This window comes from Acanthochromis polyacanthus, chromosome 2 (genome assembly GCF_021347895.1).
Source record: "Acanthochromis polyacanthus isolate Apoly-LR-REF ecotype Palm Island chromosome 2, KAUST_Apoly_ChrSc, whole genome shotgun sequence".
NCBI lineage: Eukaryota > Metazoa > Chordata > Actinopteri > Pomacentridae > Acanthochromis > Acanthochromis polyacanthus.
Window position 1 is genome coordinate 42,401,947 of NC_067114.1, and position 25,682 is coordinate 42,427,628.

The following is a 25,682-nucleotide window of genomic DNA, read 5'->3' on the forward strand; positions in this document are numbered from 1 at the left end:
ACCAAATGTTGTTCTAGTCCTTGTTTATCTATCAGGCGCACCTCAAACACAACCTCACCTTATTGTGCCATCCACTAAGAAAACACCTGCACTGTGCCAGCGAGCATTAGAGAGTTGTATAAAAGCATTTATATGGAATGAATCATATTGGATGAAAGATTAATAAGGGCTACGTATTGGTGGCAAGCAATTACATATGCTTACTCAAGTACTGACTGTTTTAAGTACAGTTTTGAGACACTTATTCTTTACTTCATTGTTTCCATTCATTTTATGCTACATTTCATATTTTACTTTCTACTCCACTACTATTTATCTGACAGCTTTAGTTGCTTTTACAGATTATCACAATGGAAATACTGACAATATTTGAAAATATAACACATGGTTCAAGTTTAAATTGGTGGTGTGAAATATTTTTGGCTACCAATGTCTTGCAAAATCAACATGTCAAGTCATGTTTGGAGCCCTTAAATTTAACTGCTGTCCTTGTGCATAGAACTAGATATAAAGTAGTAACACTGACATGCTGCTGAAACACTGCTGCCTCATCATAAATAATATAACGGCATCATATACAATAATATACTAGCATAAGTAATCAAACCTTGACTTTTAATTTAGAATCACAATCAGTTTTATTGCCAAGTAGGTTTTCACATCAGTGGAATGTGCCTTGGTGTTTTGGAGCATAACAGTAAACATGTTTGTGTTGCAAGACAAATCAGCAGTAAGCATAGCAAATACAAAGATTTTATGAATATAATAAAAAAATGGACAAATTTGCAGTGTGCAGAAATGTGCAAACTGTACTTAAATACTTTAACTGCATTTTATTGCTAATACTTATGCATTTTTACTGAAGATGGATTTTTCATGGAGGTCTTTTAAATGTAATGGCGTATTTCTACACTGTTGTATTAGTAGTTTTACTTGACTTAAGGATCTAAATACTTTTTCCCTTGCAGGTATTACTGTTGGGTCTGTACTGTCTTTCCAAATGCGCATGCGCAGTACATAAAGCGCTATCTGGTGAATTAGAGGGATGAAAACAAGTATTATTTAAGCACTTTTTTTCTGGCCTGCCGCCATAATTATCATCAATAAGTAAAACATACAGTTAATAGCTGAACAGTAACCCCATGTGGTTAGTTAAATGGTAAGCAACCCATTGACAGTGACGATAATTTCTGATTTTTGCTCTCCGATTACCGACGAAGCAGGAAGACAGCACTGTAGATAAACATGAAGCAACCAGGAAGTGTTCCAGTAATTTAACCGTTGCCACTAGTGATGTCTGTTCTGACTTTGCTGGTCTCCACCCTGGGAAAAGCGACTGGGCTCCTCACTATCCTGGTTCTTGTCATTGCAGCCGTCTTGAATTATATCGACGACCCCGTTCCTGCTAAATATACGAGGTAAAGACCAGCGAATAGCTTAGCTAGCATAAATGAATGCCGAACTCAACATTCAGACACTGTAATTTAGCTACACCCGGCTATATGTATCGTAAATATTGCTAAACTCACTTTACAGTTAACAATAATAGTCGTATACTCGCTATTAACCACGTTGTATGAAGATATTTGAAAGTGAAGCCAAACTACGTTGAGAAATTCGTTAATTTAAGGTTATCTTACTTTTTAACAAACGTACTCACCTCGTAAAACACAGTTAACACTCTCTTCTGAACTACTTTCACCTTCTCATAAATTCGTCTTAAATTTCACCCACTTAACTTTATCACTTAAGTTTTTACTGGGTTGTTTTACATTTTATTGCACCAAAGCGCTTATGTTTGTACAACACCTGCATGCAACACACGACTTGTTTGATTACCTGTGGTCATGCGCAGTGCTGACAGGGCGTTTGCTTTGGCATACAGCATGGCCGAGGACCTGGAGACCCTGGAGGAGAACTTCAGGCAGCAGAACAGGAGCTGCTTTATACTCGGTGCTACTGGGGAAACTGGCAAGGTGTTGCTTCAGCAGCTGCTGGACCGTAACATATTCTCTAAGATCACTCTCATTGGAAGGAGGCAGCTCACCTTTGAGGACAAAGCACATGAAAATGTGGTTAGTGTTCTGTAGCCAGATTAACAGCCTTTTTTGATAACAGACATAATTGCATTTAGTTTGACATTGTTTTTTATGCCTCCAGGTGCAAGAGGTGGTTGACTTTGAGAAGCTCGATGAATATGCAGCTGCCTTCCAGGGCCATGATGTGGGTTACTGTTGCCTGGGAACGACCAGAGCAAAAGCAGGAGCTGTGAGTTTGTTTAATTATGGCAAGCCACTTTAATATTTAACTGATAACTGGATGTCAAAAGGAATAATTCAGATATGCACATGGTCATTCTTCTTGAAAGCATTTAGTTTAGGTTTTGCGCTGCAAATATCTACAATTCATCTTCAGATTTCTACAATTTGCAACACAGATAAGTGCAGCTGAATTATGACAAGTTGTGATTCCAGTTTTAGATATCTACAGGGTTAGAATTCTAATTCAGGATATCTACATTGTCCTTTTTAGATATATTTATTTACCAAAAACTAGAATCCTGTCTTGTCAAAATGTAACCACAGTCATCTTGAGTTAGAATTTCAGTTGTTTTACTGTGATTTCAGAGCAGTTAAGGCCCAATTTAGAGTAAAATTATATCAAAATTCTCCACAAACTCTTTGCTCCGGAGTTATTTATTTTTCGTGGCATTTTCAAATGAGCTTATCCACCACAGCAGTCATGCAAATGTTTTTTTTTTCTCAGTGTGAAACCTCGCAAGAGCAACAACATGCACAAAAATTCTGGCTAGTTTGAGATATATGCAATTATTATGTAACTAGTCCCGACTGAATTACAGCTGTCTGTAACTGTTTGACCAGTGAGGATAATGTTATCAATATCTGGAATAAAACTTTGACTGTTGCTGGGTTAGACTGTCCACAGTGTCGTTATGGAAGTCACAATGAAGTTGTTGATGTCTGTAATCTTAATTCCAGATAGTGAATTGATTTAGAATTTACTGTTTGCTTTGTTTCTGCTTGGATTTGATGGTACTCATAGCAGCAGCAATGACTAAGCAGTTTTATCTTCAGCGATGCCTGACATTTCCGCTAGAGCACAGCTGATAAACTGGTCAAACCGGCTAATTAATTGGTAACAGTGTAGGTCCGAGTACCATGTTAGAGGTGATAAAGAAGCAGCAGAAAGATTACATGAGCAGCTCTGGACATATCTTGGTCACAGTACTTTAAAAACTATTTAAGAGATCTTGAGAGATGTACTAAATTCATCTTGTGTGTTGTATTGTCTGCTATACAATTAAGAGTTTTAGAGCTTCTGATATCAATATCAGAGCTACACAGTGGCCTGGTGGTTAGCACTTTCGCCTTGCAACTAGAAGATCCCTGGTTCTTTCTGCATGGAGTTTGCATGTTCTCCATGCGCATACATGGGTTTTCTCCGGGTAATCTGGCTTCCTCTTACAGTCCAAAAACATGCTGAGATTAATTGGGAACTGTAAATTGTTTGTGAATGTGATTATCTGTCTGTATATGTATATGTTTTTATCAGTTATCATTTTATTGTAATTTATCTGTTGCTTGCTATATAAATAAAGTTATTATTTTGATACTGTGTTTATATACACATGCATAGATGTAGGATACAGTTAATTTTGTCAATATGTCATGTTTTATTTTAACATTATTGCTTTTATCTCAGGATGGATTCGTCCGAGTTGATCACGACTACGTTCTAAAATCAGCCGAGCTCGCCAAAGCTGGAGGCAGCACACAGTTCCACCTGGAGTCGTCCAGAGGAGCCAATAAAAACAGCAGCTTTCTCTATCTCAAAGTCAAGGTATTTCATTGATTTAAATATGTATACATACCTATAGTCTGCTGCTTCATACTGAACTCATCTTTTTCAGCCAGAGTTTCTCTGTCTCTCAGTATAAGTGGGTTTTTTGTTTGTTTCTCCAGGGACAAGTGGAAGCAGAGATTGAGGCACTGGGCTTTGACAGATTTTCAATTTACAGACCAGGGTGAGTCATCTCATTTACTCAATACTTTTGTGCAATAGACTGAAATATTTTATATATTAGGGTAAAATAAACAACCAAAATGAAAAATACTGTATGATGTGAAAAGACCGAATGAAATCCTGTCAGCTTGGTCACTACCAAATGTTTGCACAGGAAGTTTGGTTGAAGGTGGAAAATAAACATCCTGTTGCAATTTAACTGTTTTGTCGTTAATCATGTGGAATTATTCTACAGGAATGTGTTCCAAAAACATGCTGGGTTGTGGCTGCTTTGAGATGAACAGACAAAGAAATCTCACATTTTTTTGCAGATGCTTGTGTTTAGTCATAGCTGAAAGAGGAGAAAAGCACAAACTTTGCACTTAACTAAGATTTCTAGGACTGTAATTGAGTCTGAATTCCTTTGCTGCTGCTAAAGTTTCCAGTTGGACAGTGATCAGGCACTTCTGATTTGTTTATAGTGCTTGATGGGTCATAATTATATAGTAAGAAATACATTTTTGGATTGTGGTAGATAACAGAAAACATTTAACTGATTCCAATTGATTGTCTCCTGAAGTCATTCCAGTGTCACAAATTGAGAATCAGCAAGAAAGTGATTCAGTGCAATGAAATAAACAGATCAAACCCTCTGCAGTTTCCAAATCATACCTTTCTGTTTTCCTTCGACAGGGTTCTTTTGGTGGAAAGACAGGAGAGTCGAACCGGCGAGTGGCTGACGAGGAAGTTCTTCAGTGTCTTTCCCTCTGCGTCCATGTCCGTCCCAATCGAAGCGGTGGCCAGAGCGATGGTGTCCAACACCGTGCTTCAGCCGGAGCAGAAGACGGAGATCCTGGAGAACAAAGCCATCTCCACCCTGGGAAAAAGTGCAAAGAAATGCGAGAAATGAATGTACTGAGGTGAAAAAACATTTCCAACTTACGCCGCTGATTTTTTATTTTTATTTTTTTAAGGAATACTGTCGTATGTGTGTATTTATATTGTGGTAATTGTTCACATTTTCATCTAAGGAGTATTTCAGGTATCTGCATCTTAAAGTTCATGTTGAAATCCAGTACACTTGTCACAGGTTTTAGTGGTAGCTTACATTCAGAGGCTACACATAACTTGAATAATAGCAATTCAAATTACAGTAACTTTTGCTGTGATGTGGTTTAAAATTTAATTTTATCTTCTTTTCAGGTCAATCCAGCGGACATACAGAGATGCCTGCATACTGCAATACTCGTCATCTTTATCATATCAAAAGATTTTCTCAAATAAATGCACCCTCATTTTGCCATTAATTTTGCAATAGTCTGAAATCTTGCGGGTATTTCCATAAACCTGCAGACTTATTTATTAAGAAAACAGCATGTTATGCTATCAAATAAGTTTTGTCTTCAAACATCACTCAGGTTTGTTTTCTGTGGTTTTGCATTTTGTTTATTTTGTGAATGTTTTCCTCAGAGGATTATCGGCAGACCTTCACCGCTTGTGCTATGACAAACTGAATCACTGCCATAATGTAAATGCTTCTGCTTGTTGTGCATCAGATTAAAATATTGGATGTTTTTTAAACATGTTCATTAAATTATAATACATATTTAACTGTGCATGTGTGTTTAAATAAGAGAAAGTTTTACATCACTGCAGCATCGATATAAATGCTGCAACAATATCTGAGCTATGTTCTATCACAAGTAACTTGTCCATTCATTTCAGACTTGTCTGTCAAATTCTGATACAAATGGGATCTACTGGAAATATGAAAATCTAAGATACCCGTAGAAGAACCTCAGTTATTAATTTTGATGATACTGAACTTTATTTACATGTTTCTGAAACTACACATTACACCTAGAATTCAAGTTGCCAAATTAATAATTTTAAGCAACAACATTTGGGAATAATAGTATTTTTGCTAATTTCTTTTCTATTTGAAGACTGATAACATCTCTCAGCTAACTCGAGGATGATGTCTGATTTCCACAATATGTAAATCAACATGTGTTCATGCTTAAAATAAATATGTTCAGTGATACTTCAGCATCACCACAAAATAATGTAATACAATCAGCTTCTGTTTCTGTGATTTTTTAAATAATCTGTTTTTTGTTAATTTTTGGTCTTCATTTTCTTGCTTGCTGTGTTTTGAATGATTTTATTGCATTCAAAGCACTGATTTATCTTTGTGATTGAGAGATATTTAACTAAACTTGCCTTTTTCCTCCCTGATCAAGCATCGCCCTCTTGTGGCTGATGGTGGTTTCACACATTTCACTCCTAAACTGTAGACCTACAGGTGGGTGACAAATTAAAGGAAAAGCATGAATGCTCGACCCCTGCAGTGAGGCATGCAGTGGTTCTGTTATACTTTACGGGGCCATTTTTGCTGGGATTGTTGGGGTCCACAGGTTACTGTAAATCAAGACAAAGTTGTTATGAGCGATCATCTTCATCCTATTATGAAACATTTCAGCATTGCCCTGTTTCTTCCAGTATGACAACCATAGGGCACGATGGATCACGAAAGGGTTCGAGGAGTAGGAAAAATGTGTAAATCATACGCTACAGCCCTTACAGTCACAAAATCTCAAAGGATTAGAACACATCCGGGAGAATTTGATGCTAGACAATTCTCTCCACTACACTCAAAAGACCAAATGAGGGGATACCTTTTCAATCGATGTTTTTCTGTCTGTCCAGCAAAGTTCCAGAGACTTTAAGAATCTATGTTAAGCTGTTCTGATGACTCAATACCTTACAACAGCATTTTTTTGCAGATTTTTCCTTCAATTTGTCACCCCTGCATTGATATGCAGTTGTTTTCTTTAGATCTAAGTCAAAATGTGATAAATAGTATACATTGTGACCCATCTCAGTAGGAAAAACACAGGTTAAAATAATAAAATGAAAGACTCCTGAATTCCATTTAGCTGTTTCACACTGTGCATGTTAACTCACTGTCACACTTAACAGAGTATTGTTCATGTTATTAGGAACACTTTCCTGACAAAAGTCTTTCTGGAATAACTTAAGGATTTATTCCCCTAAACATTACGATCTTGGCTACATACACAAACACCTGTCAACTAGGAGGTAAAGTCCAACATTTTACAAGTGACACACAATTCTTGATATTTTACCAATATTATTAATCTTTTTTGTCAATGAAGTATATTAAAGTAAATCTAACTCTGACGACATCTGGTGGTGTTTATGCCGAAGTGCATCTCCTGCCGTGATCCCGCCTCCTATTTACGTCACCCTACGTAACCAGGAAGTCTTCTGAAACCAAGGCGGCATCATGGCGGAATACACAGACCCACGTGAGTGTTTGTAAATATTAAAACGAAACCTTCAAAACTGCAGCCGTTTAAAATGCAAACACGTTTTTGGTGTCGTTGTATCTTCTGTGGTGAATTTAGTTGTTGAATTTTGTCTTTAGTCGCGTTAAACGGCGCGTTAGCGGCTGTGTAACTGTTCATGCTAGGAGTGAAATTACCCCCAGAAGTAGCTGTGTGGCTTCATTCAGCTGTATGATGATGTTTTATGTTGACAGACGGTGATGGAGCAGCTGACGAGATGCCTGAACTCTCTGATGAGGAAGACAATGAGGATGATGAAGAGCAGTGGCAGTGGATGGAGGAGGACAGTCAGCCGGTTACCTGTCTGTTCTGTGACAGGTGAGCTGTTCATGAACTGGTGTGGTTTTCTAACCTGAAGGGGAAACTCAGTGGTGTAAAACTACAAACAGTGTTTTTCTTTGAGTTAGCACCATGTACGCAACCGCTTTTCATTCATTTTTCTCAGTGACAAAGACATAACTTGCCAAAAAAAAATTGCAAACTAAAATACTAAAATGTAATGTTGTGTGTGGACTGTTTATCTCAGGAAAAGTGTCTAGACAGCTTGGATGGAGATCAGGATTCTTCCAGAGAAGCTTTAAAACAAGTAATTCCACCTGAAAAAGTTATAGTCTGCAATGTACCAGCTGGATTTTCAGTGTATAAGAACACAGAACATTATTTACCATCAGATCCTGTGTTCATTAAGCTACATACATCTGCACATCATCCTCCATTTAAAGAAGCACTTTCTGTCTGCTGTTGTTTGATGCTGCTGGTATTTATAAAAATTAAGGGAAATAATTTGACCCATAGCCACCTGTGGGAAGCAAATAGGACTTGAGTAGTTGCTAATGTGTCTATAAAATCCTGAAGTGAAGTTATTATTTTCAGACATTAATTTAATCTGTTTCATATCTACCTGAGTCACATTAAAAGCTGTGTTTTTGACAGATATGTCAATATGTTAATTAGTAGATACTTGTAGGTGGTACAAGTGCTATATGGGCACAAGTTAAGGTGTGCTGTATGCCAGCTGGGTCAACAGGTGGGTGATGCTGAAACACCTGATGACCCAGTTATGACTATTAATGATGTGTTCAGGGGCATTAACATCCATTCATTCTCTATACACCGCTTTATCCTCACTAGGGTCGCGGGTGGGGGTGGAGCCTATCCCAGCTGACTCAGGCGAAGGCAGGGGACACCCTGGACAGGTCGCCAGTCTGTCACAGGGCTACATATATAGACAAATAATCACACTCACATTCACACCTATGGACAATTTAGAGTGATCAATTAACCTCAGCATATTTTTGGACTGTGGGAGGAAGCCGGAGTACCCGGAAAAAACCCAGGGAGAACATGCAAACTCCATGCAGAAAGATCCCAGGCCCAGGCCGGGACTCAAACCGGGGATCTTCTTGCTGCAAGGCAAAAGTGCTAACCACTACCCCACTGTGCAGCCCTGGGCGTTAACACGATATACTGTATGTTGAAAGTAGTGGACTAGAATACCTGTAAAATAAGGGAGAAGTAAAATGAGTACATATGAAAGGTGATTTTTGATGTTGCAGTATGTGCACACCTCTGCTGACTGAATGCTCACAAACTGAGGCTTTGGATCTTTTTACAATGTTCTTCATGGACCAAACTCTGTGCTACAATGTGAAGAAAAACCCTTCTCACTGTACATAGTAACTTTACTGCTTGTAATGCATCCATGAGCTGCATATGTCCTGTAATTTGCAACATCATCCACTCCCTTCATCTTTTGATGTTATGTGTTCTCTGTTATATTAGTTTAGAAGATTAGAAATATGTAGAGCTTTTAAAATCCACCTGTCCAGACAAGCATTTGTAGAACTTTTGGTCACTTCTCTTAGGCTCTGTTAATGCTCTTTTTAAAGTTGCACCATTATTATTGTTTTTTTAAACTAATGGTTTATTTCTTGTGCTGTTCTGTGAAGTACTTTGTAACTTCAGTTTTGAAAGGTGAAAAAATGTATTGTTGTTATTATTATTATTATTATTATTATTATTATTATTATTATTATTATCATAAATCTTCAGAATAAGATGGTGGAGACCCTGTTGACCTACAGGATGAGCTCGAAGCTTTAAGTATATAATTGTCGTCACGTACTCAGGTTTTCCTTGATAAATGGAAATAAATAGGAAATAACAACAGACAGATCTACTGATAGGATTCATAAAAGATGACATATTTACCTTATTTTGTATTCTATACTGGAGGGACAAACTGGTGTTTTCTCAGTATTTGGGAGGGTCAGTAATGGTAATCAGATCGCATGTGTTTCAGTTATGACATATCAAGTTTCTGAGAAAATGATTTTGAACAGATGGATAGGATGAGTAGCCTAGCCAGCTAGACTCATGTTTCTGAAGGCACAAGGGTCTAGAATGGTCTAGGCACGCTTGACAGGGAGGGAGGCGGGCTAAAAGGTTGTCTATCAAATCACTTTGCAGCAATTGGGTAGGTATACAACCAATCAGCGCAACGAATAGGCTCCGAGAGCGCCGGAAATCAGAGGATGCGGTAGTTCGGTGAAGTCTTATTTATACAGTCAATGGGTGAAGCTCAAGTATATTACAGACATGTTAACAGAAAGATTATTCAGAGTCGGTGCTAATGGAGCTCAACGACTGTTGTCGTTTTTGTTGTCGACCCTGGCAGAGAATTAAATTCGTTGCCGTGTGTTGTCTAGCGTGGCTAGGCTAGTTGTTTCTGGTTGTTTCTGTCAGAATCGTCACGCCTCTGTCGTCACTTAGTTACGCCTACCTTCTGACTCTACACTTCATGGTGATTCGTCCGGCCAGTTTTAGGAGAATCCAGCCTCGAGCCTTATGGAGGGTAACTAGACCCACCCTGGCAGAGAATTAAATTTGTTGCCGTGGGTTGTCTAGCGCGGCTAGGCTATAGGATGAGTGTTGTAGTCTAATATTTATATTTAATGTTGCCCTAAATAGATAAGGCAGTTTTTAAAATTTGTATAAAACATATCGGTGCGCTACCTCTGGAGGTTGTTTCAAACATGGATTTTGTTTGAACATTGTGGCGGACATATTAAGCAGAAGACTGGACTTTCTTCTCCGGGAGACTCCGTGTCAAACACTTAAAATCCTGCATTCTGGTGAATTTTCATGCATCAATATGCCCTTTTTATGCATCAGTTTGTGGTGGAAAGCTCTTTCTTCAGATGAAACATTGATATGAATGAGTTTATAATTTTTTTGGATTTGTAATTTAACCCATTTTTACCTGTGTCTTTTTCTTTAGGTCGCTGACCTCTGTAGCAGCCACTCTGCAGCACTGCACAGCGGAGCACCAGGTCAACCTTGTAGACGTAATAAAAAAACACAGTAAGTAGGAAATGATTCTCACTTAAGAACCAGAAGATTTTTCAGTTTAGTTGAAATGACTCTCCCCTCTTTTCTGCATTAGGTTTAGACGACTACGGTTACATAAAAATGATCAACTTCATACGATCAACTGTAAGTGTTGTTTACATTATCTTTAATTTCATGTTAAAGTGTGAGAACTGGTGTTTACACCCTTTACATACTCTGTGAGGTCTTTATATTTTACATTTTGCAAATATTGTTTACAGTTCTACATATTGTAATGGAATTGTTTTCACCTTTTGCTGATTGTTTGTATTTAATCCAAAGAAATAGGCATCAGAAAACATCTGCTGAAACATAATTAAATAATTGCATTACAGCTTTAAGTTTTTTTTGGAAGTGGAACAATATTCATATATTTTTCCAAATAAATCCATGTGCTCAGAAATGCGATGCCTCTTGTCTGACTGGGCTGCCAGATGCTCCGCTACCGTGGGAAAGTGAAGACTTCCTGCGACCAGTTCTACAGGATGACCCGCTGCTGCAAACAGGTACAGACACCCCCAAAGGTTTATTTGCACAGATTTTAGGTTTATCTTTTTAAATTGGCAAAATCAGCTGTTGGAGTACTTTTTGGACGTTGAGGTTTTTAGCTCACTGATGTAAATACTATATATTGTTTTCTGACTTCGCTGATGTTCAGTTGAGTGAAAAATCTGCTTCTGCGAGATCACCAACAAAAATATGACACATTTGTAATCACGATGATTGTACATTTTAATAAAGAAGCAATAAGGTTTCTGAAAACTCCTTCAGAATGGCTCAGTCTTCCGTACTGCTATCCAGTATTTCTCCATAGACACATTGAACATGTAACATATGTGGACCATTAGCAGAGCGGCTGCTGCATCGCTCCACTTCCACAATAATCAATAAACCTGGCTACACGAGATGTGAGAGCAGTTTGGAAGTGGTGCATGTGGAGATCCGCTCAGCAGATTAGTAAAATTAGCCAGCTCTGGCCATTCTGGCTAAAAATGAGTTTATAAGTTTCCGTATTTATTTAAAATCAACCCTCTGAAGCCCAAAACCTGCCGACAGGTTTAAAAGGCGTGCTATCTTTACAAAATGGCCAAAAATTACGCCATTTTTTCAGAGCCAGAAACTATACAGTAGAGAGAAATGTTGGAATTTGAACTTTCAGGTGGTCCTTGACTCATCTGTCATGTGGCATTTAGACAGGAAACTTAATCCAGGCTTACAATCATAACATTTTATGAAAATCACTTAATTTTACATTTTTGTTTTAGCCAGATTCTGTAAATATATATATAAAAAACTGTGCTCATTGATGCAAGAAGACATTGTTGACTCAAAAAAATTCAGGGAGTTTTTCAGCTCAGCTAGGATTAATTGCAGGTTGTGTTTATGCAGAACAGGTAGAGGACAACGATGGAAGCCAATTAAAAATGGAAGTAGTAAAATATCTATAGTATGTAGAGTCACAGGGGCTTTTTCTAGTAGTGGTAACACAGAAGATATTTTAAAGTTCTCTCTTCTTCTGGCCATGGTTGTTCTGTTTCCATTAAGGTACAGGACTTTATGTTGCAGTGAAAAATGAACCCACAGTGGCTAGAAATGTGGCAAGAGCAGAAAATACCCCAAAACTGAGCGGGGTTCAGAGAGTGAAGTGACCAGTATATGAGAAATTACAACTTTGTATGAAGCAGGGCTTCCAGTTTGGGATCGTAATCACCTTGTCTGTATTTGTTTTGCCAGTATCAGCTGGTGGTTTCCTAACTTTATCCCTCACAGAGCCTGCTTCAATCTGTGGATGTTAACTTATCTGTTAGTTCCACAGCACTGTGCAGGGCCTAAAAACTGAGGATGCACCAATGCTAATAAGAGTGCTAAACATCATGTTTTGCCTGTATGTGCACTTCAGGTGTAGTCAGTAAAAAGGTCAATCCAGGGAAGATCTGCTCCACAAATGATTTACATAAGTTACATGTTTGAAGTAGCCAAAGCACAAGTCTGGTCTGAAGTATACCAATGAGGTGAAAGCATAATAGCAGTGAATATTTTTGTATGATTTTCACATTAGTGATTTTAATCTGTCTGTCTTTTATGCTTGCACATCCTGGATGTTTCACTAACATTCCTGCAAGATAATTACATTGATGTATTCAGTAATTTTGTGTATTTTAGAAAAAATATTTTTATCCTCTTTTACCTTACTTATCCTGTCTTTTGGCCGAAGCGCCTGAGGAAACGGGCCTTTTTGTGGGTGTTGAATGACTCTAGAAAGCTCTAGAAAGACACGTGGACTCTATGATACTGATATTACTCTTGTGCTTTGTTTGTGTGGCTGTATCACCTGTACAAGATATTGATGTTTTTTTTGCCAAATCTTGGGAGGGATAAAACAAACACCAAACAAAAGCAACGCCCATTTCTTGTGTGTTAGTTATTGTTACAACAGGCCGGTTAACTATGTTTTTTATTGGCTGCATTTTGTTAAAACCCACTGAAAACAACTGAAAATTAGAATGTTGGAGGAATAATTTTATATATTACTTTCCTTTCTTTCATGTCTTTTCACTTTTTTTGACCTACAAGGTAGACTTTCCATGCAGCAGCCATTTATAATGTAAATACATTTATCTGTTGGGCTCCTTCCTATGTTTCCGTTAGATCCTGAGGAACTCTGTAGCAGTGAGGGTTCGTGCCCGTCGTCTGGACCAAATCCCCATGATGCACTGCTGCACAGGGCTCAAGCTGCTGAGGAAAGAGCTCGTCGTTCAGAGGAGGCGCTGGCCAGAGCCATGGACGACCTGCACAAACTCAAGTCAGTCACTTTTCTGCATCTGACAATAAATTAACTAACAGAAAAACTATTTTTCGTCAATCCCAGATTCATTTTTCCCTTATTTTTATGTTCTATTGAGCTTTTGTTGTACCTAGTGTGATGCTTTGCTGGTGCATTGCCCTCATGGGGCCAGCAGGGGGACACAGTGAGCTCAGTACTGCAGAAACATTAACTAGAGTACCTTGTGGAAGAAGTTTGGAGGAAGGGGAAAGATAAAAAGGGAAGGGAAAATTCCACTGCAGCATTGGAGGTTAAAGTGAGGAGGGGAGGTAGGCAGGGGGCAATAAGGGAAAATTACAGAAAGAGTGAGGATGGGGAGGGGGGGATATGTGTGGAAGAGAGTTAGAAAGATGAATGCCTCCCATCTCCTCCATTTACTGCTTCGCCCTGCGTGAAGGCTGTGTGTGCTTTCTACTTTCTGGTCGCTGCTTTTGTCCTACGTCCTAATGTAAGAAGTTCACCGCAGATCTGCCTGCTGTTCTTTCAGGCTGCTGGCTCAGGGTTTGGTGCTGAATGCAGAAACGAGCAAATCTGGCAACCTGGGGGCCGTGGCCGAGCTCCGGGAGGACGAGGACGAGGCCTACTTTAGCTCCTACGGACATTACGGCATCCACGAGGAGATGCTGAAGGTCTGAGTTGTAAAAAACACACACACATAAACACACTGAGCAGACCTGCAGCTTTCATTGTAGTCTAGTGAATCACTTCCCTCGAGTGCAGAAGTACCTACAAAGTGAAGGCAGGTTCATCAGAGGCTCAAAGAATTTGATGTAAATTAAAGTGAGAGAGTCTTTTTTTTTTCATTTTTCTCAAAAGTGACAAATCAGCAGGAAGCTCTCATGTGAGACGCACGGATGCTTGAAACCCGCAAATTCATTTTTTACACTCCTTAAGCGCAGAAACCTGAAAGTGTCAGCAAGCTGATGGGTGTGTGGTTTATCTCTCGCTCCTCCCTTTTTGTTCCACTCACCGCAGTGCTCAGACTTACTCCTGCTGGCCGTCCTGATTGGTGCTAAGCGTTGTTAAGTTTTGCGTCATGTGTGTGTGCGTCAGGCTGTAAAAACTCCATCAGAGCGTCTGGAGGGGGCCGGGGACACGTGACGGAGGCTTTGCGGTAGAATGTGGTCAAGAGTGTGACGGGTCGGAGTGAAGTGCATCACCTATGACGCAGTCTGTGTGTGTCAGGAAGCCTTTCAAACAGAGTGACACGTTTTCTGAGTCTAGTCAGTTTAATGAAAGTTTCCTCCAATTAAAATGAATCAATCTTTAATTAATCACTGACAGTACAAGCTTAATAAATAAGCAAAATCCATATCTTAAAGTACTCTAATTTGCTTTGCAATAAGCTTAGGTTTTGGTAGAGACTTTTGGAGTTCAAACTGAGAACTAATAAAGGTGTTTTTCTTGTAGAAATGTAGGTTTGAAAGTCAGAAAGTTTTCAAACTGCCAACTAGCCTTCATTTTTACTTTAAAATGTGAGTGTTCAATCTGCAGGTCAAATCTTCTCTGCACTGCTTAATGCACAAAATCCTCAAGCTTCATAGAACGTTTAAAAAAATCTGAAGGAAATTATAGACAATTAAGTAATGCTTAATTTGAAACTGCATCTTGAAAAGTATTAGTAAAAGTAAAAAGTATTTTTACTATGCTCATGTCAGATGTTAATTTGTAACATAGGTGTTTTTTTTTTTTGCAAAATGACATTATGATGTCAGGAAAAAATCTAAAAGCGTCATAGAAAGTATGAAGTTCACACTTTTTCAAAGATAAACTGATTTATCAATAACTGAAAATATCATTTGTCAAAACAGTATTTTGTTGTCAAGGTGTGGTACTATTTGTTTAAGCACCAGAGTGCACTTGTCACATGTGCACAGTTGAGCTCAGATTCATTTCTAAGGTTATGTAATCACTGTTCATACAGTGGCAAGTTTACCTACGTTAATCACCTATGACTGACTACACGATCACATTTCCGACAGACTTTCTATCGAGCTCATCATGTTTTGTCTCATTTATTACAAAAAAAAACCTTTTTGATACTCCTATCTAAAGGATTATGTCCATATAGCTTCTCTAGTGTTATCAGTCAGACAATATTATAGGGCAGACTGCGAGCCAACAGTTATTAATTAGGCCATTTTTATAAAATAAATGTGTCGCAACCCGACTTTGGACTCCAACACTGATGTACTTTCAGCATTAATAGTGATGAATGAGGTATACCAGCACAAGTAAACACTTCAGATAAGTTATTTTTACTGTGTTGTTGTAATCTTTTCAACTGTTTCTAAGCAATATACATGTAATGTATTTATTTGGCTGCCTTTTCATTCTTACTGATAAACATAGAGACTGGACAGAAAATAGTTTATTTCTCTGTGCAGCTTAAAGACAACCAACAGCTACCTTAAGCTTTTAAGGTGGAAATATTTGTGCATAATATTCAGTGCATGAGTTGGTCTCTTGAATCAATAAGCAGGTCTTATAGGTCAATACAACAACTCTGATCAGCTGTTTTTTTATTGGCTTTCTTGCTTGACTTTAGCTTCAGTGGTGATTGGATTTTCTAGCGCTTAAAAAAGCAGATGGATTTTAATAGATTAGTAATAGTAAATTTCCTCATTTTAAGAAAAGAAATAGATTTTGGTTGGCCTAAAATGCTGGTATGGCATAAATTAAGCTTTAAGGCTGCCTCATAGATGAATGATCAAAGTATTGAAGCTTATTTGACTGTTTGTGTGTGACTCTTCATCATTTGGTCATCATTTCCAAAATTGCTGATGTTAAAAGCGTTCCTTTCGCTGATATCTTCCAAAAGCAAAAGTCCAGATTCTCCCTTATTTCCACTGTACATTGCACTACAGCTTCTTACGTAGCTTTTCCCCCAGAGAGCAGCAGCTGGGATCTGTGGGCAGATTTGATTGGCAGGTTAATTAGCGAGTCCTGACCTGACCTCTGCTAGGAAAATACCACAGCCCCTTCCAGTTGTATTTATCCCACGGACTTGCCCCGGAATTTCCAGGAATCCACCACAGTCTGTCATGATCTGCTGTTATCTGCGCCTGTATGGAAAAGACCTTTACATGCCATGCTTTGAGATGCTGTTTTCTCCATATGAGGGGTGATAAAGCCAAATTACAACAAAAGCATCCCAATACAAAAAGTCAAACAACTTTTAGAACACATATCATTTCCATAGCTTTTATTTGACTGTTTCCTGCACTCTGATGAATTTTTATGCCCCAGTTTATGCCTTTTCTTCATCAATTTACATTGGAAATTACTTTGTTTTTATAAAGAAAAATATGCAATTTAGCAACCAGGTGACAGTTGAAGATATTATGGAATATATATGCTTCTAAATACATTTTCAGTGGTTGTTTGACCACAAATGTCATATTTTAAAAATAAAAGCAGACTTGGCATTGCTGCATCTGTCTCCAAAAGTCCCCTAAAAAGTCATCTTCTTTTTAGATTTTCTTATTGAGACGTGTCTTCTGCACTTATGTATTTCATAATTCAAGAACAAGTGGTTATTTGAAATTATGTCCTAGAAAAAAACAGTGCTTTTACCATCCACACGTCCGATATGTAACAGTACCATAGCTGTTGTGTGTATTTTTTGTAAAATCACATCATAGTGTGGTGAAAAATCTTCATCAGAAAAATTATGAAGTTCAGTGACATCCAAAAATAGAGCAACGGACGTATCAATAACTCAGACATATCAAATGTGATAAGAGGTGAACCAGGTTAGAATTCAAGATATATTTGGATCTAATTATGTTTTCTCCCAATAGATTCAATAGTTATGTAAGCTCATAAGTCATGTTTCTAGAGTGAAAACAGACCTAGCATTGCTGTCTTTTTTTCTTTGAATCGTTTTATTGGGACATATGCTTTGCACTTATGTCTCCTGTGATTCAAGAACAAGTGGTAATCTGTATTGATGTTTATTTTCAAACATTCTCTCCACAGGATAAAGTGCGCACAGAAAGCTACCGTGACTTCATGTACCGTAACCCTGAAGTGTTCAGAGAAAAGGTGAGCCTGTTACAAATGCCACTGCACGCATTAATATGTGTATAGTAACATACAGCAAGGCCCATTAACAGGAGCAGGCGTGTGCATTATCCAGAAAAGACATTAATAAGGCGATGGTGTCTGATTTAAAAGACAGCGTGGCTTTATTAGCGCCTCAAATGTCGACTGCAGAGACCTGATAACGGACACGCAATCTGCCGCCAAAGCCCATAACACCCCTCCCTTCAAACCTTTCCGACTCACCCCCGCATCCCTTCTCTTCTCCATCGCCTTTAGTTGCAGTAAGCCACTGGCCTGTATCATGACCATCCATTACATGGGTGGCTGCTGGTTAGCGCTGGGATGAGGCTGTAGAAGAGGGAGGCAGGTTGTGGTGATGGGACCGTACATTATCGCTGTCAGGTCCAAGCAGTCGCAACAGAGGCAAGCGTCTCCTTCTACAGTAACCCGTGGATGGAAAAACAACGCAGGATATTCTTGTTTCACAGGGAGATGGAGAAAGGAGTTGTGTTGTGTCAGCAGTGTGTTGGCGACCCTCTGTGAACTCATAAAGGCAGCAGGGAGCCGCCTTAAATAGAGACGGATAAACGCAGTGTTACATATAGATGTTTGTATGGGAGCTGCAGCCACGTCTCGGTCATTTAGCAGCAGTCGGAGGCGAAAAAGAACAAATTAAGAGCAACCTATGGAAACCTAGAATAAAGGTGATTAAAAATTTATGACAACAGTGGCAAAAGGAAAGAAACAAGTTGGAGAAATTTTGAAAATGAGGTTGATTTATTACCAGTGCAGACTATTTGCTGCATTTCCAACAAATTGCCTCCTAATATTTAATTTTACTGGAGTAAAACCAGAATGTGCCCTCAGCAGTGGTGCTGTGGTGTTTGACTTTGGCACTAAACCAGTGATGTTAATGCCAATAGATACTCATCGGTCAAATACTTAAGTTGAACACCTCAAGATAAACAGTCTTTGCCATTAAACTGCAACAGTAGAAAACAATGTGGAAAAAATGACTGAACCATGAAAGTTCAGTTTTATCCAGCTGTTTATATGCAAATGAATAGAAATTATTCTACTGATTATACAAAATGATTGCAGTCAACTCAGATTGTTGTGTTCAGGTGAATATGTAATAATTGTTAAAGGCCTGGCTGCACAGTGACGTAGTGGTTAGCACTTTCACCTTGCAGCAAGAAGATCCCCGGTTCAAATCCCAGCCTGGGATCTTTCTGCATGGAGTTTGCATGTTCTCCCTGTACATGTGTGGGTTTTCTCCGGGTACTCCAGCTTCCTCCCACAGTCCAAAAATATGCTGAGGTTAATTGATTACTCTAAATTCCCCGTAGGTGTGAATGTGAGTGTGATTGTTTGTCTGTATATGTAGCCCTGTGACAGACTGGTGACCTGTCCAGGGTGCCCCCTGCCTTCGCCCGAGTCAGCTGGGATAGACTCCAGCACCCCCCATGACCCTAGTGAGGATAAAGCGGTGTATAGAGAATGGATGGATGGATGTTAGAGGCCTGGTTAATGCAGACTTGGAAGGTGTAGCAGCTTGAGGTAACTTCGTAGTTGAGATCTGTGTAGTCCTTCTTTGTTACTGTTTGTGTACAATTTAACAAATCAATTAATCAATGCAATATAATGTAGCCGCAAGGGGACACAAGCCAGTGTCTTACTGTGCTGGTCCCAAGCCCGGATAAATACAGAGGGTTGTGTCAGGAAGAGCATCCGACGTAAAACTTTGGCCAAATCAAACATGCGAATCAAATGTATGACTTCATGAATATATTGGTAGAAGGATGCTGAGTTTCCCACTGCCAGGCATGAGGCCTAGAGGAAGACCACAGAGGAGGTTTATGGATGTGGTTAAAGAGGACATGAAGGTAGTTGGTGTGGGAGAAGAGGATGCAGAGGACAGGGTTAGATGGAGGCAATTGATTCGCTGTGGCGACCCCTGAAGGGAAAGCCCAAAGGAAAAGAAGAAGAAGAATTAATCAATGCAATATATATTAAAAAGAAAAGAAGAAAGCGGAATTTATTTGAATATTAACTTCACAAAAATTTTAGAGACTCTGAATTACCATTTACAATATTTTTCCAAGAGCCCACAGGTGTTACCACTGCTGAAAAATACTGTCTCTATATACAATACATATTTAAATACTGACATTTTGAATTTGCGTCCATACTCTTTTCCAGTTTGTTTTGTGTAAAACCAGCCTGCAGTTTGGCAGAAAAGTCCCTGAATTTTTGTCACGTGGCTGTTGGTCACAGCTGAGTCACTAATGACTTCACGATTGCACCGGGATGTGCAAAATCTTTTTGATTTTTACAGAATCCAGAAGGAGAAAGCAGTTATTTTTGGTTAACTGTTAAATGAGATGTTAAATATTGTCATTTTGAGCTGAGATGCAGTTCACTTCAGATAGAAAGAAAAGTTACAGATGAGGAGTTGAAGGACCTTTGGAAAGTTCAGTATCCAATGATTCTTTCTGTTTTTACAGTTTGTGACTTTGACAAATTGTGTAATTTTGGTGAATTGTTTGAAAGTAGTATGTCTTTGAAACACGGTTGAGGATTTGGTGGATTTATAGGATTAAGGGATCATATTTAAAACCTCATATTTCACTGTTATCTGCTGATTGAGCTCATTCCTGATACTGCAGCTCCATCACACCGTCCTCATCTTTCCCTGCAGGTGGTGCTTGATGTGGGCTGTGGAACTGGAATACTGTCCATGTTCGCTGCCAGAGCTGGAGCCAAAAAGGTCATAGCGGTCGACCAATCAGAAATCATCTATCAGGCCATGGACATTGTCAGGTGAGGTGCTCATATGACAGAAAGTTAACAGAATTAAATTTGCGGTGTCATGAAGAATCACATTTTTAAACTTGCCTGTCAGAACTCAACATGTGGGCGGGTTCGTTCACACTCTGCTGTCAGTCATGTGACCCTCGACTAGCGTGTCATCCTTTGAGAGCAGAGAGTAGATTGGTCTTCTTTCCTCCGTGTGCAGCAGAGGATTGTGGGAGTAGAGGTCTGTGTGACCTCCAGCTACCTTTTATTTGTTGCAGCTGGTTGACTTCAATAGAGCTGCTGTCAGTCGCGCGGCCATAACGTACATTATTTACACCTGCGCTCCTACTGCTTCACCTCTTCGCCTCTTCTCTCCTGCAGCAGTCCGAGGCCGAGTGCAATCACGCCCACGCATGCAAACATGTAGATGAACCCCCTGTTGGGACCTTTTTAATACCGGCCTCAATCCAATTTCATGTGCGGCGCGTTTCCAGTTTTCCAGCGGCTGGTTCTCCACAGTGGAGTCCATTTACCTCCACCAGAGCCGCCGCTGTTCCTCCGTCTACCTGCAGCCGCCATCACACCCCTGCCTCTAAAATGCATTTTTGAGTTAGGGGCCATTATGACTGCTGTTATTACCGTTATGTAAGAGAGTGTCGTATAAGCAAAACAACGGGGTTTGCTGAAGGAAAAGGACATTTTAATTTTACAGCCCACTGACTCGCTGTTGGGGTGTGTGTTGGCATGCAGGCGGCGTCGCAGGTTCGCCAGCGGTGAAGACTCAGCTGAAGAAAGATGTTGTAATTCGCCCCTCCACTCTGCCCCCGGAACTTGCTCACACATGTAGCGGCACACAGATCCAGAAAGACACACAGACTCCACCCTTGGGTCCTTTTTACATCCACCGTCGCCTTGGGTTGTGATTTTAAAAGCTCTAATTTCCGCGTGTGAAGCCGAGTTGTCCGTCATTTCGCCGTGATGTTAATATCAGGGTTGTAATTAAAGTGGCTCCTGTTGGTTGGGCAGGAGCATCCATCTCCCGTCTCCACGGCGTCGCCAAAGTTTAAATGAAAAGCTCGCTGTGACTTCCTTCTTTCCTTCACAGTCACTTCCTTAATGGATAATGTCTAAGTACTTCTTTTAAAAAAACGTCTGGAATTGATGGATTATCTAATAGAACGCTCTGCAATGTGGCAACAAAGCGGAAAAATGCTTGATATTTTTTGTAAATCAGGGAAATTCAGATTTTTATGGTGTTATCAACTAAAGACAGACTTTATCACAGTTTTGCCAGTCAGCTACATAATGTGAATCAGTGTAGTTCAGAACATTTTGCCAAAGTCATTTCTTATCCCATAAACATAATTAAAAGGCACATTTAAGCTTAAAATCTTGTTATTTTAGGTCTCATTCAAAAATACACCAAAAATAAACCATTATGGCACCTAGATTTTGTAAAAAAAACTAAAAAAGTCTGTGCTTCTCAGCGCAATCGGGAAGTTTACGGTTTCCTTGAGCTGATGTGCAGATAAGAGTAAAAAACAAATAGTTTGTAGAGATAGTAAAAGAAGTAGGTCGTTAAATATCTATACTATTAGTATGTCGAGTCACTGTTTTTCTCACAGTATCGGTAGCAGTCGTAGGCTCTTGGGAAAATGCAGTACATCTTGTCAGTCTCATGATTTATGGTATTATTACAATGTTATGTTTCGTGAAAGACATTTTTGATTTCTCTCTGCTTCTAGTCACAGTTGTGCTGTTTCCATAGATGTGGAGAAATTTATTTTGCAGTGAAAAATACTTAAGGACGAGTTTTCTTATTTAGCAAAGTGAATGTTTACATTTTGGAAGCATTGCATTATATATATGCTTCTGCCACTGGCCCTTCACAGTAAGAGTAGGCGTATTATTATAAAAGTCAAGGTAAAAGTGAACTTTTGGATCAGTTTCAGAGACACTGTAATGCCATTTCTCTGAGTCTTTCAGTTCAGTTTGTTGTCATTCAAACATGAGGGAATGAAATTTGGCAGCCAGGTACAGCAGGCTACAGCATACAGGTATTCAGATATATAACATTTTTCTGTAAATATCTAAGATGAGACCTGTGATAAATAAATAAATAACCTAAAAACCTATCACAAAAATGTATATATGTGCATATATGAGCATCTACAATTATGCAAAAATAGTTGGAAAATATCCTTACCAATCCAAGTCATGCATCATTAACTCTTTGATGCACAGCATGGGTCTGGAGATGCCCATTTTCCATTGAATATGGGTCACTTTTGACCCATGTTGTGCATCAAACTGTGAATCTAAACATTTTTGACAGTGATATTGATAGTGGAAAAATTGGGAAGATTGAAACTAATTTCTTGACGAATTCTGCATTTTACAACAAGAAAAAATAAAACAAAATGTTTGCAAACGCTTCCGATGGTGAAACCTACAACCTCTCTCCCCCTCCGCCTCTCCCTCTCCCTCTCCCTCTCTCACACCTACAGCGCTGCGCTGATACCGACTCTCTCCCCAGAGTCCTGACATTGTCCTCTAAATTACCCCAATAATGAGATTACAGTGTTTCCCTCTTGTGAAAGGTGGGGGAGGCGAGGGTGAGGGCTGTGTGCAGGGGGGTGGGAGGGGGGCTGTTGGATTCTGGGAGGAGGTGATAGCGGCGGTGGAAGAGCAGCTGAGAGGGGAGAGACAGTTCAAGATAAGGATCGCTGCTACAGAAATGCACTCTGGGCCGCTGTGAGTAATTGTTCTGTCCTCTGTAACATTAGCTGTCATGATAATGGAATATTCACAGAGATTGATTCCCAAACTGGCCGCTCTGAAAGGAAGGATCATTTAAACAGCAGCACTGATCTTACAGTCCCTACCTGAGCCTGACACACGGCACATCCACACTTACAGTTTCCTCCCTTTCACCTCCTGCACAGCACTGGAACGACTGGAAAAAACAGGATACGTTGGAAATTGGGAGAAATTACGGGATTTTTTTTGATAAATGTCTTCATATATACTGCACGCCTTCCATTTTGCAAAGTTTGTTTATTCATTATTGCTCTAGTTTACTTGACTTAAACTTTTACACCTGCTGTTTGATTCATTTGTTCCACTAAAAACATAACAGATTGCATTTTGGTTGAGTGTAGTTTGGGTTTTTATAAACAAACAAGTCATGCAGACTCACTGGTAACTCTCTGATTGGGTATTTTTGATGATGTCATCCTGCATCATCAGCGCCAGCATCAGGAGCCACAAGGGAAATTCAAATTCCAGTGACTGACAGTGGATCAGGCTGCACTTTAATGCTTGCTGTGAACATAATTACACAAATAACTCACTAAAAAACAGATTATTGCTAGCATTAGTATTTTTACAGTGCAATTTGATCACATCTTATAAATAATGACAAGCAGGTAAAGACAGAATAAAAAAAGAGATGCCACAGTTTTAACTTCTTTTAAATAGTTCACTGATCAAATCTTAGCAGTCCCTATGTTTGCCATTGATTTAAGTAAATATATACATATATCAGCTGTATGAATGGATTATAAGATGAATTTCTGAACAGTTAACAAAGAGCATATAGATTAATTGTTAGTTTAGCTTTCTAATCTGTCCAAAAACACACATCTCCTTTTAGTAAAATACTGTGACCTGCTCAGTTTAGTTTCCGACAACAAAGAAATCCAACCGGGTTCCAGTTGGAAGTCCACAGAGACCATCTTTTTTAAAAAATCTTTTCTTTTGGATCAGGTTTGATTCATACCACGCTCCACCTGACAGCTTTGGGCAAATAGACCTGAGTTAATTTTAATTGAACAGGAGCAAAGATGATGAGGCTTAAAGCTGCACTCATCACTATTTTTATATTAACATGAGATAAAAATTATAATGTGTTCTGTGAAAAGGACTGCTCCTTTAGTGAACCCAAAGAGGATTATCAGACTCCTAGTAAAACAATAAAAATACTACATTTTTAAGTGTCTTGTTTGAGTTTTATAGCTCACAATTTTTTGTTTCACTGTCAGTTTGTAGAAACCTGGAAGAGTTAAATGGAGAGTCAGCATCAGACTGACATTTTACAAACAACCTAAAGCACGTTTTTAAATACATGCACAAATGACTGCTTTTTGTCTGTTGTTTGTGCATGTAACCATCTTCAGAAGTGTCGTTTCCACAGCTTGGCCAAAAGAACAACAGAATTTAATTGTTATAATTGGGATTTATAGGTTTTTACTCCACAGCTTTTTGAGCAGAGATGGTTCACAACAGCAAATGCCCTCTCTTGAACCATTGATTTGTTGAATGAGATGGGGAGCAAAATTGATATTTAATAGATGTTTGTCTCAGTCTTGTGACCCCTCTGTGTTTCCTGCAGGTCCAACCAGCTGGAGGACAAGATCACTCTGATCAAAGGCCGCATAGAAGACATCAAGCTGCCTGTGGAGAAGGTGGACATCATCATCTCAGAATGGATGGTCAGTATGTATTTACACACACATATATATGCATGCTGTAGCAGCTCGTCACATTCACATGCTAAATTTTAACCATCTATCCTCAAAACCTGCTGCCAAGTTTGAAAGGAACGTTAAGAATCCCTAAGATTATACAATTTATCAGTCAAAAAAATGTGAAAACAGAAAAGATTGTAGGATTTTTTTTAAAACTTTCTGACAGTGGTTAAACTGCTCATCTTTGAAGTGCAGTTCCATTGGAAAAAAATATCCAAGCTAAGCCAAAAAATAGTGATATTTCATCCAAAATAACTGTATTCTACATGTCATATTTAAAAAATTTGCCCAAAATGAAATGTTTGCTGTCATAATATTCTGTAAAAAACTAAAAATTCTGCACTCCTTGCTGCAACTGTGAAGCCATGATTGACTCGACTGTAATAGTACAAAATAATAATAACATGACAAAAATTCAGGACCTCTTGGCTTAAGTGCACATAGATCAGATACGGGGGCATGTATGGAAACAAATTTGAAATGTGTATAGTAAAATATCTTCAATGTTTCTGTAGATGTATTCTGTGTTGTATCTAGTGGCCACTTTTTGTTATACTATTGCTCACACTTGTGACACTTGGGGAAAATATTGTTCATGTTGATTCCAGGCTTTTTCAATTTTGTACCAAAAATAACCAAAACTAAAATCAACTTTGCTTTTTTTTTGTTTGTTTGTTTTTACGATTCATGGCAGAAGAC

The 25,682-nt window shown here is 38.9% G+C and overlaps 2 protein-coding genes across 2 annotated transcripts in view; both read left to right on the forward strand.

Moving 5' to 3' along the window:
• The first annotated feature begins 1,024 nt into the window (after positions 1-1,024).
• On the forward strand, positions 1,025-5,629 carry htatip2 (HIV-1 Tat interactive protein 2). Its single transcript, XM_022210417.2, has 7 exons — positions 1,025-1,418; positions 1,886-2,075; positions 2,161-2,268; positions 3,724-3,861; positions 3,984-4,045; positions 4,717-4,943; positions 5,227-5,629. Exons 1-6 carry the CDS (start codon positions 1,294-1,296, stop codon positions 4,931-4,933), a joined length of 840 nt encoding a protein of 279 aa, XP_022066109.2. The 5' UTR covers positions 1,025-1,293; the 3' UTR covers positions 4,934-4,943; positions 5,227-5,629.
• Positions 5,630-7,247: 1,618 nt separating this feature from the next.
• prmt3 (protein arginine methyltransferase 3) overlaps positions 7,248-25,682 on the forward strand; it is a 73,422-nt gene continuing 54,987 nt past the window's right edge. The window contains exons 1-10 of the mRNA XM_022210418.2: positions 7,248-7,355; positions 7,589-7,712; positions 10,675-10,757; positions 10,840-10,889; positions 11,185-11,290; positions 13,434-13,587; positions 14,096-14,237; positions 17,590-17,655; positions 20,357-20,478; positions 24,848-24,947. Of these exons, the coding sequence (XP_022066110.1) occupies positions 7,334-7,355; positions 7,589-7,712; positions 10,675-10,757; positions 10,840-10,889; positions 11,185-11,290; positions 13,434-13,587; positions 14,096-14,237; positions 17,590-17,655; positions 20,357-20,478; positions 24,848-24,947 (969 nt within the window). The 5' untranslated portion in view covers positions 7,248-7,333. The remainder of the gene's footprint in view (positions 7,356-7,588; positions 7,713-10,674; positions 10,758-10,839; positions 10,890-11,184; positions 11,291-13,433; positions 13,588-14,095; positions 14,238-17,589; positions 17,656-20,356; positions 20,479-24,847; positions 24,948-25,682) is intronic.

Coding starts and splice junctions, on each gene's coding strand:
- htatip2 (XM_022210417.2), top strand. CDS start 1,294: ATGTCTGTTCTGACTTTGCTGGTCTCCACCCTGGGAAAAGCGACTGGG. Junction 2,076..2,160: donor ACAAAGCACATGAAAATGTG/GTTAGTGTTCTG, acceptor TTATGCCTCCAG/GTGCAAGAGGTGGTTGACTT. Junction 2,269..3,723: donor CCAGAGCAAAAGCAGGAGCT/GTGAGTTTGTTT, acceptor CTTTTATCTCAG/GATGGATTCGTCCGAGTTGA.